Source organism: Corythoichthys intestinalis, chromosome 14 (assembly GCF_030265065.1).
Source record: "Corythoichthys intestinalis isolate RoL2023-P3 chromosome 14, ASM3026506v1, whole genome shotgun sequence".
Classification (NCBI taxonomy): Eukaryota; Metazoa; Chordata; class Actinopteri; order Syngnathiformes; family Syngnathidae; genus Corythoichthys; species Corythoichthys intestinalis.
This window is the reverse complement of record NC_080408.1, coordinates 26,549,560-26,560,680: the sequence shown is the minus strand read 5'-3', so window position 1 is coordinate 26,560,680 and position 11,121 is coordinate 26,549,560. Positions and strand designations below refer to the sequence as shown.

Here is an 11,121-nt window from a genome sequence, read left to right as displayed (position 1 = left end):
ATAAGTATTTGGTCACCTACAAACAACCAAGATTTGTGGCTGTCAAAGAGGTCTAACTTCTTCTAATGAGGTCTAACGAAGCTCCACTCATTACCTGTATTAATGGCACCTGTTTTAACTCATTATCAGTATAAAAGACACCTTTTCACAACCTCAGTCAGTCACACTCCAAACTCGACTATGGCCAAGACCAAAGAGCTGTCGAAGGACACCAGAGACAAAATTGTAGACATGCACCAGGTTGGGAAGACTGAATCTACAATAGGTAAAACGCTTGGTGTAAAGAAATCAACTGTGGGAGCAATTATTAGAAAATGGAAGACATACAAGACCACTGATAATCTCCCTCGATGTGGGGCTCCATGCAAGATCTCACCCCGTGGCGTCAAAATGATAACAAGAACGGTGAGCAAAAATCCCAGAACCACAAGGGGTAACTAGTGAATGACCTACAGACAGCTGGGACCACAGTAACAAATGCTACTATCAGTAACACAATGCGTCGCCAGGGACTCAAATCCTGCACTACCAGACGTGTCCCCCTGCTGAAGAAAGTACACGTCCAGGCCCATCTGTGGTTCGCTAGAGAGCATTTGGATGATCCAGAAGAGGACTGTGAGAATGTGTTATGGTCAGATGAAACCGAAATAGAACTTTTTGGTAGAAACACAGGTTCTCGTGTTTGGAGGAGAAAGAATACTGGATTGCAGCCGAAGAACACCATACCCACTGTAAAGCAAGGGAGTGGAAACATCATGCTTTGGGGCTGTTTTTCTGCAAAGGGACTTGGACGACTGATCTGTGTAAAGGAAAGAATGAATGGGGCCATGTATCGAGAGATTTTGAGTGAAAACCTCCTTCCATCAGCAAGAGCATTGAAAATGAGATGTGGCTGGGTCTTTCAGCATGACAATGATCCCAAACACACAGCCAGGGCAACAAAGGAGTGGCTTCGTAAGAAGCATTTCAAGGTCCTGGAGTGGCCTAGCCAGTCTCCAGATATCAACCCCATAGAAAATCTGTGGAGGGAGTTCAAAGTCCGTGTTGCCGAACAACAGCCCCAAAAGATCACTGCTCTAGAGGAGATCTGCATGGAGGAATGGGCCAAAATACCAGCAACAGTGTGTGAAAAGCTTGTGAAGAGTTACAGAAAATGTTTGGCCTCCGTTATTGCCAACAAAGGGGACATAACAAAGTATTGAGATGAACTTTTGGTATTGACCAAATACTTATTTTCCACCATGATTTGCAAATAAATTATTTAAAAATCAAACAATGTGATTTTCTGTTTTTTTTTTTTTTTACCCCACATTCTGTCTCTCATGGTTGAGGTTTACCCATGTTGACAATTACAGGCCTCTCTAATGTTTTCAAGTGGGATAACTTCCACAATTAGTGGTTGACTAAATACTTATTTGCCCCACTGTATTCTGCTGGGCTTACTTTGAAACAAAATGGTTAGGATACACGGTACATTTAGAAGAAAACTATTGTTGAAAAAATAGAAAAATGGTCACCATGTTACTTGCTCAAATAATGCAATAAATGTGGTTATATCAACCATTCAATGTTCAATTCTTGGAAGATTTGTAGATTTTTTTTTTGTTGCATTTGGGTATTGTTCATCCATCCATTTTCTGTACAACTATATATTACACTATTAAAATATTTTGGTGGTTTGATCCAAAACATACTCAGCTACAGTACCCCCCTGTGTGCTATTGTGCAGCTCTTCTAAACACAATACATTACTTTCCAGAAAGACAATCTTGCTGTGATAAAATGTTTTCAATTTTTTAATAATATATATGGTATGACCCTATGACTACTATCTGTACAGCCTGACTACCACATGTATGACAAAACAAACAAAGCCACCACTTATAAAAACAATATTTATTAAGCAACAGTACGAATGTTTTCATGACCTCAGAAGCTCAAGATTTGTCTGGACACCAAAATTAGACATGAAAGAAAATATATTTAGTGCGAGCCTACACAGGTCAGAAAAATACAGTACACGAAGTACATCCCTATCAATACATGCTGAGACATAATAAAATGTTGAGTGCCCAAACAAAAATGGCTACCTCGATGTAGTACAAAATACAATTTAAACTTGAGCATGAACACACAGTATGTACAGTAGGCCTACACATTTTTCATCAGGATAAGTACACTAGATTTCCAAAGAATATGTTGCTATGATATAAATTAATGGAAATACCAATTACATTTTACACTAACACAAAAGGTACACGTTGAGGTTAAACTGTTGATGCACCGAATATCATCATGCAAATTGGATTTACAGGAAAACTACTCAGGTTTAAAAAAAAAAAAACAAAAAAAAACAATACCTTTAACTAGTGATTGTCATCGACGGGATACTTCTCGATATTGTATAAATTTACACTTTAATCACAGTTATATGTAAATGGTTGGACATTTTCTCACAAAGTCTAGCTTAAACTTTTTTTTAATAGTCAAATTGTCATACACACTACTACCATATAACAGGAATAAAAATGAAAAGTTCTGTTTGCAAGCCAGTGAAAGCTCTTAAATTCTAATCACACTGTGTAAGAGTACTGGCAGGTTGTTCCTGTTCCTATTTGAAAGGTTCTATTTTGCACATTTGAAGCATTCTGCTAATGTGCCATCTTCAAGACCTCCGTTGATGGATGTTCCCAACGTATGTGTTTTCTATACATAGTACAATGTAGTGGTTGGAGCACGAACGTGTGTGTTGTCCTAAAAGGCGTCCTGTTTGAAGCAGAGCGGCCTGACCCGTCACCGCCATGTCAGCAGTCCTCCATGCTTCGCAGTAGTTCATGGTCGCGCGGATTCCCACAGCACTTGAACCATGCCAGATCAACTTCTCTGGCCTGGAATAGAAAGAGAAAAATACATTGCAAACCTGCCTTTTAAGCATCATGAGGCCTGAAACCCTTTATTGGTAGGAGCGGATCCATAGGGTGGCATGGGAGAGAGGCTAAGTTGCCACCCCAGTTGGCACCGAGAAAAAAACAAAACAAAAAAAAAAAACGCTCAGTTTTGCATTTACTGCCATCAATTAAGCAGTGTTGTCAGTGAGGATCCTTATAATGAATAATAATAATAATAAGATTGTGTAAATTTGAGAGATAAAAATGCATTTGGACGCTATTTTTCTTAGAATTTTTTTGGGGGATTAAAGTAGGGCTGTCAAAATTATCGCGTTAACAGGCGGTAATTAATTTTTTAAATTAATCACGTTGAAATATTTGACGCAATTAACGCACATGCCACGCTCAAACAGATTAAAACAGACATGTCCAAAGTCCGGCCCGGGGGCCAAATGCAGCCCGTGGTCAAATTTCATCTGGCCCCCAGCCTCTGTCATAAAATCAATAACGTCTGGCCCACACACAGACTTAATAAATTGGTCAGCAGTACTGCTACCAGCATATGAAGTATCTTACACACTAAATGCTGCTCCTCATTTACCCAGTAAAATGCAGCAGCACTCTAAGCAACATTACCCCGTGTGACCCTTTCCTCCCAATTTTCTAAAATGGCGACAATCAACAACAAAAAAAGTTGACTGCGACGGCCGACGCATCAAGGATAGGTGGAAATTGGACTCTTCACTAAAATAGGCAACAACTGTCTGCCTCATTTGCAAAAAGACAGATTTCAATGTGAGGCGATATTACCAAACAAGACACGCTGACATGTACGACAAGATTACAGGGAAGATACGTAGCGAGAAACTGAAGCATCTTGAAGCTAGTTTAATTTCACTGCAGTAGTATTTCGCAAGAGCCCGAGAGTCGAAAGAGAACGCCACAAAGGCTATTTGCGAGATTGTTGAAATTATTGATTAAAAAAACTAATAAAGCAAATGTGACACACAGAATGGCTAGATAAAATTTGCTTAAATATATTGTTCTACATAAAGGACGTCAGCCAAGGTCGGCCCCCCACATTTTTACCACACCAAATCTGGCCTCCTTTGCAAAAAGTTTGGACACCCCTGGATTAAAATGACAGAACAGTGTCATGTCCGCTTGTTACTTGTGTTTTTTGTCTCCCTCTGCTGGCACTTTGGTGCGACTGATTTTATAGGTTTAAGCACAATGGGCATTGTACTAATTACTGACATCAACCGTGGCGAGCTACTAATTTATTTCTTGATTGAAAATTTTACAAATTTTATTAAAACAAAAACATTAAGAGGGGTTTTAATATAAAATTTCTATAACTTGTACTAAAATTGATCTTTTAAGAACAAAGTCTTTCTATCCATGGATGACTTTAACAGAATGTTAATGTTCATGCCATCATGTTGATTTATTGTTATAATAAACAAATAAAATACTTATGTACAGTATGTTGAATGTATATATCCGTCTTGTGACTTACCTTTCCATTCCAACAATAATTTACGGAAAAATATGGCATATTTTATAGATGGTTTAAATTGCGATTAATTACGATTAATTAATTTTTAAGCTGTGAATAACTCGATTAAAAATTTTAATCGTTTGACAGCCCTAGTTAAAATATTTGACGCATTTAACGCACATGCCCCGCTCACACAGATTAAAATGACAGCAAAGTGTCATTTCCACTTGTTACTTGTGTTTTTTGATTTGCCGCCCTCTGCTGGCGCTTGGGTGCGACTGATTTTATGGGTTTCAGCACCATAATTATTATTGACATCAACAATGGTGATTGATTGAAAAATTTAAAAACTTTATTAAAACGAAAACATTAAGAGGGGTTTTAATTAGGGCTGTCAAACGATTAAAATTTTTAATCGAGTTAACTACAGCTTAATTAATTAATCGTAATTAATTGCAATTAATCTCAATTCAAACCATCTATAAAATATGCCATATTTTTCTGTAAATGATTGTTGGAATGGAAAGATAAGACACAAGATGGATATAAACATTCAACATGCGGTACATAAGGACTGTATTTGTTTATTATAACAATAAATCAACAAGATGGCATTAACATTATTAACATTCTGTTAAAGCGATCCATGGATAGAAAGACTTGTAGTTCTTAAAAGATAAATGTTAGTACAAGTTATAGAAATTTTATATTAAAACCCCTCTTAATGTTTTCGTTTTAATAAAATATGTAAAATTTTCAATCAAAAAATAAACTAGAAGCCCAACATTGTTGATGTCAATAATTACTTACACAATGCTCATGGGTGCTGAAGCCTATAAAATCAGTCGCACCCAAGCGCCAGCAGAGGGCAGCAAAACTCCATAAAACACAATTAACAAGTGGGCATTTCACTGTACTGTCATTTAAATCTGTCTGAGCGGGGCATGTGCGTTAACTGCGTCAAATATTTTAACGTGATTAATTTAAAAAAATTAATTACCACCCGTTAACACGATAATTTTGACAGACCTAGTTTTAATATAAAATTTCTATAACTTGTACTAACATTTATCTTTTAAGAACTACAAGTCTTTCTATCCATGGATCGCTTTGACAGAATGTTAATAATGTTAATGCCATCTTGTTGATTTATTGTTATAATAAACAAATACAGTACTTATGTACAGTATGTTGAATGTATATATCCGTCTTGTGTCTTATCTTTCCATTTCAACAATAATTTACAGAAAAATATGGCATATATTATAGGGTGTATGAATGGCGATTAATTACGATTAATTAATTTTTAAGCTGTGATTAACGCGATTAAAAATTTTAATCGTTTGACAGCCCTAGATTAAAGTTAAGGTTTTTCTTTTGAAACAACTTTTTTGATTAAAGTGACGTAGTTATGTGTTTGGACCACATTTTCGGTAGGCCATTTGTGACTTCATAATTCAATTAAAAAAAATACGTTTCTTCAAATAATCATAATATATTTTTTGTCAATCATATAAAAAAGTTTTTGAATGCAAAGTAATATTTGAGACTCAAAAATTTACATTTGGACACTTAATTTTTCATTGAAGATGTTGTCTGTGATGAAGCAATCCTTTTGTGTTTGGGCCAAATTATGGGTAGGACATTTGTGTCTAAATCATTCAATCCCGCCCAAAAGTTTTTCAATAGAAAAATGATATTTTAAATCAAAGAATAAACTCATATGCAAAAATAACCCCCATCCCAGCAACAACAACAAAAAAACTGATTATTGGGGGGGTGAAGTGAAAAAAAATTTGAACCCTAACCCTCCGTTCTTAAAACCTAGTGACGCCCCTGTTGTGTATAATTGAATGTAATTACATCAAAATAATAATACATTTCATTTAAAGGCGCGTTTTAATGACGCTCAAGGTCACTGACAGGGGTCAACAACAAAAAATATACAAATTGATTATAATTTCAATGTGCCATTTTGTTACTTTTTTTTCCATTAAAAAAAAAAAAAAAAAGATGTTTCATACACATAACAAGTGATTTGTATTTCGTTTTTTGATGAATTGGACCTGACTGTGTTAAATGTGTTCATACTAGAGCTGAAACGAATACTCGAGCAACTCGAGTAACTCGAGTTTAAAACTGATCCGAGTAATTTTATTCACCTCGAGTAATCGTTTATTTTGACAGCGCTAAGCATCACGTTTTGCTCGGACTACTTTTAATGCGGGACAACGCACTGGTGTCACGTGCGTAGAGGAAGAAGCAAAAAAAAAAAACTTACTGCAGCCGACAACCGCTACAAACGACGCCGACGTTGCTAAATACTAGCCCGCACATGCTACGTTAGTTGCAGGTAGCGTCCAATGAGTCTCATAGAGATCACATGTATGTTGAACTTAGTGATGCACGATAATGCATTTTTCAGCCGATACCGATAACCGATAATTTCCTCCTCGTTCCAACCGATAACCGATAATGTCAAGCCGATAATTTTATTAAAGATTTATGTAAAATTTTAAAGTATACACAAGAGAAAATATTGCTGTGCAAAAATAATATTGCTCTTTTTTTTTCAACATCAAATGTGAACAAGTAGTAGTAGTAGTAAATTCCAACATCTAAATAAAGACAGATTGTCTGACATTGTGTAATGGTAAACTTTTGGCAACAATTACTTACAGAGTAAATACATAAGTTGCACAAAAATGGCTTTAAAAGTATGCCATTCCTAAAGTATAACATTACTACACAGCAAAAACACAGCTCCTTAAGACTAGTTAAAGTCCCTTGTTTTCAGTGTAAATCTATTGGAAATAAGTTAAATTAACTGCCAGCACTTCAAGTATATTTCACTCAGATTTCTTGAAGAAAATGGCCAGCTGAAAATAAGATTAACAGCCTTATTTTAAGCAATAAATTATTATACATAATCCTAAAAAAAAAAAAAAAAAAACAAAAAAAAAAACTTGTCAGAAATGTTCAATGGTTCAAAACATTATTTGAAAGCAATTTTTTCTTGATTTAGGTGAAAATGACCTTATTTTTTTAGATGTTTGGGCTTAATAAGAACAAATTGCAATATTTAGTTCAAGTAAGTGGAATAATCTGCCACATTCAACTAGTCTTCAACACTCAAACAAGATGGAGAAAATTATTTGACTAGATTTAAGAAGAATGATCTGATTAAGACGTTAAAGCGTACTGAATGCATTACTGACTGGATGACTTCTTTGTGTCGTTTGGTGCATGTTACAATTATCAACTAACCACTGTGCCGCCATGATAAACATGGTTTGTTGACGTCACCTGTGTAAATGTCCGTGGTAAAACTGATGTGATCGGCATGTCTTTCACGAAGAATCGTGGTCGTATAAACTGCATTATTTTTTCATCCAGGGATTTGGCTATCGGGTCTTTTCGGGAATTTCCTCCCGCCTGTGCCCTTCAGTCCGCCCGGCTGCCAAATTAGCACCCGCGCCAGGCCTCTGTCTTGAACCGGAGTGGCGGCAGCAGCTAAGTTCGTACCGGATATCCGCCCGCCCCGGCCGGCTCGCTGTGGCGCATTCAGTGCATGGCTCTGCTCTCATCCTCTACCCGCCTAGGGCGAGGCGGCGGCGGCGGCCTGCCGGACCGGCGGGCTCCGTCGGAAGACCGCTACTTGTCAACTATCGATCTCGTGAGGTGTTTAGCCATAGATGGGAGTTTACCACTCGCATTCCCAAACCCCCCGACTCCGGGAGGACCGCAGCGTCTCTGTATCGTCACAAGCCCCGTAGCTTCCTTTATAGTTTATTTGTTAACAATAGCTTTAGCATTCATGCTAGCAGCAGCCTCATATTCGTTCCAAAAATCATTGTGATGCAGTTTTAAATGGCTGCTGGGTTAGTGCTAGTGGTGTTCAATGAGGACGCTTTCTTTAGGCCTTGAGGAACTGTTTTGTAGATGGCGAGAGCATCGTTTATTTCATTTCACACACGGGAAAAGCAACGCACGCTAGTGAGAGCGCCTCAATAGTGTCAACTCAACACTGATGTGTAACACCGCCTCCTCTATGACGCCGTACTCCTAAACCCCTCCTCCCACAGGGGCTTCAGAGAGGGGAGGGGTTGAGCAGGCGGCAGTGAAGAAGTGGAGAAAACTGCTTGGTTGCGCACATTTGGAGGCTAAATCAAGTATATAATTATCGGATTGCATTATCGGTTGATTTTTTTATTATCTGTAATATCTGTGTGACGTCATAATTGCCATTATCGGCCGATAATTATCGGTAGCCGATATTATCGTGTATCTTTAGTTGAACTAGATGCAAAATGACAGACGAGGCCGCGTCTGGGCAGCGTTAGCAAACAGCCGCCATCTTAAAGCAGTAGAGCGCTAAGCGCTAATAAAGAGCGCTAAGCGCTAATATATAAGATTAACGTTACTGTCACTACTAGCTCACCTTACGTTAGCCCTGCGGAGGGCTAGGTTTAAATTAATTAAGACCACTTTCGATGCGTGGCTAACGTGTCTTACATACAGGCTTTAACATAACATAGAGTTGTGGAGTGATGAGGGTGTCAAATAAAAACTCAATAATGCTAACTATCAATTTTAGCTCAGTAGTCACTCATTGCTGGATAAAACACCAAGTAGCACTAGTCCCTAATGTGCTCCAATACAGCCTGTATCATACATTTATTTTGAACAGTGCAAAAACTCAAAATCCTATCAGGACTTACAGTTTAGACTAACTTAAAACTTAACTAGAACTTAAAAATGGCTTGACACAAATAGAAATTCAACTGAAAAACGTGGGAAAAAATCCCAACTTTTAAGTTATGTGTGTTATCAAGCGTAAAGGCATTTTTAGGTGTGTTTATATATATATAATATATATATATATGTATATACTTTTTTAAAATAAGATCTAAAGGTTTTTTGAGTGAAAGCAGTGAATTAGTCATTTTTTTAAAATTCTAGTTACATCTGAGATGCAATTGTTGGCTGTTTTCAACAATATACATCAAAAATAAAGACATTGATTGACTGAAAATGATAAAATGTCTTGTTTTCTCATGTATATCTATAATTGCTCTTCACCTGAAAATATATTTGTTTTATCCGATTACTCGATTAATTGATAGAATTTTCAGTCGATTACTAAAATATTCGATAGCTGCAGCCCTAGTTCATACTTTATTATACTAGTATTATGAATGAATATAATAAAATCGATCAAAGGCCGTTGAATAGAATCATCGCAGAATATCATTGTCCAAACAGTCGATCATGTATTATACCATCATGGATTATTTGCCACCCCTCAAAAAGTTCATGCCACTTTCTCACCACCCCATAAATATTTTTTCTAGATCCGCCCCTGCTTATTGGACAACACATTCAGTCAAAGAAACTTACCATGCTGAGTCAATCATCACATTGCGTCCGTCAAAGGAGTAAATGGGGATGGAAGGGTCAAATGTGCCACCGTTTCCAGAGAAAATGGACATCCAGCTTTTGAACAGCATTTCACCCTGTTGGGAGACCACATCAAAAATGAAACAAAAAGAAGTTGGAACAAGGACTAAAGTCTTGTACTGATTTTTTAATATTCACAGGTTCTTCTATATTTTATGTACCCATCATATCAAGCATCCTCACCCTGAGATTAACCACAGGCATGTCGCTGCGGTCTGCCTTCCTCACAATGGTGGCCAGGTCTTGGAGGTGCGAGGACAGGAAGGCTCGGTATGTGCTCGTCAGGCCCATGGTCCGTGCCTGCTGGTAGCACTGAAAGTCGGCACCACGGATCCCTCGCATATCCCCCTTTAATGGAGCGTTTAGAGCTACTAGATGGAGCTACACAACAGGAAAAAAGGAGGGAGAATGAGTTATGTTAAATAACAAGTAATATATTACATTAACAGATGCCTATTTAGTAATTTGTTCTCCATTTTATTGTGATTAATATTATTACTATTATATATGTTTGCGCTTGGTCTTTGATCAAATGTTTCCTCAAAATTCTATTTATAGTCCAAAAATATGGTAATCTTTAAAGCTGTAATGTGAAGTAATTTCATAACATGCCAAATAGGGTCACAATTAAAGTAATTAATCATTGTACAACAAATAAAGCATGAAAAAATCATTTATATGTTGTATATTTGACAAAATAACCACGTTTCCGAAGTTCGAGCCTGAAAGGGGATGAACCCGGAAGTGATACGTCACACCGGGAACAGCGATGGCAGCTCCATACCTACGGCCGCCATACAAAGCCCTTCAAACAATGATTCAAACAGCGATATAAGCGATAGATCGAGCGCAAGGGAGGAGATCCAAGTTTTTGAAGAGTTGGAGGAAGAAGAGGAGGTTGGAATTTTATGTTGGACCTAACATGTATTAGCCAGATGCTAATCAGGATGAAAACAATGTGCCAGGACTACCTGACATGGAATGGATACAAGACCCATTGAGATTACAAGATTGGTAAAATATAGGCTGTTATTATTTTCATGATTTGAAGATGCAGGCATTTGCGCATAATTTTATGTTTTTGTCTATCTGATGACATTGTTAAAAAAAATAATAGTCAGACTTCATGTTCATTTTGGCAGATCCGGCAGCTCTCGTGCATATAAAATAATAATATAAAAACGTTGGGGGGAAAGAAGGAGATGAGTCGTTGATGGCTTTCTCCACTTTACTGTGGCAACAATAAGAAAACAAAATAATAGCGGACTGCCG

The 11,121-nt window shown here is 37.3% G+C and overlaps 1 protein-coding gene across 8 annotated transcripts in view; it reads right to left on the bottom strand.

Moving 5' to 3' along the window:
- Window positions 1-1,844: 1,844 nt before the first annotated feature.
- col15a1b (collagen, type XV, alpha 1b) overlaps window positions 1,845-11,121 on the bottom strand; it is a 99,027-nt gene continuing 89,750 nt past the window's right edge. For 3 of the 8 annotated variants that reach the window (XM_057856830.1, XM_057856831.1, XM_057856829.1), the window contains 3 exons: window positions 10,033-10,230; window positions 9,790-9,905; window positions 1,848-2,888 (listed from right to left, as the gene is read on the bottom strand). In XM_057856830.1, the coding sequence (XP_057712813.1) occupies window positions 2,666-2,888; window positions 9,790-9,905; window positions 10,033-10,230 (537 nt within the window). In that variant the 3' untranslated portion in view covers window positions 1,848-2,665. Of the gene's footprint in view, window positions 2,889-9,789; window positions 9,906-10,032; window positions 10,231-11,121 lie in introns of all 8 variants that reach the window. The other 5 variants (XM_057856828.1, XM_057856827.1, XM_057856825.1 and 2 more) reach the window with 4 other exon arrangements.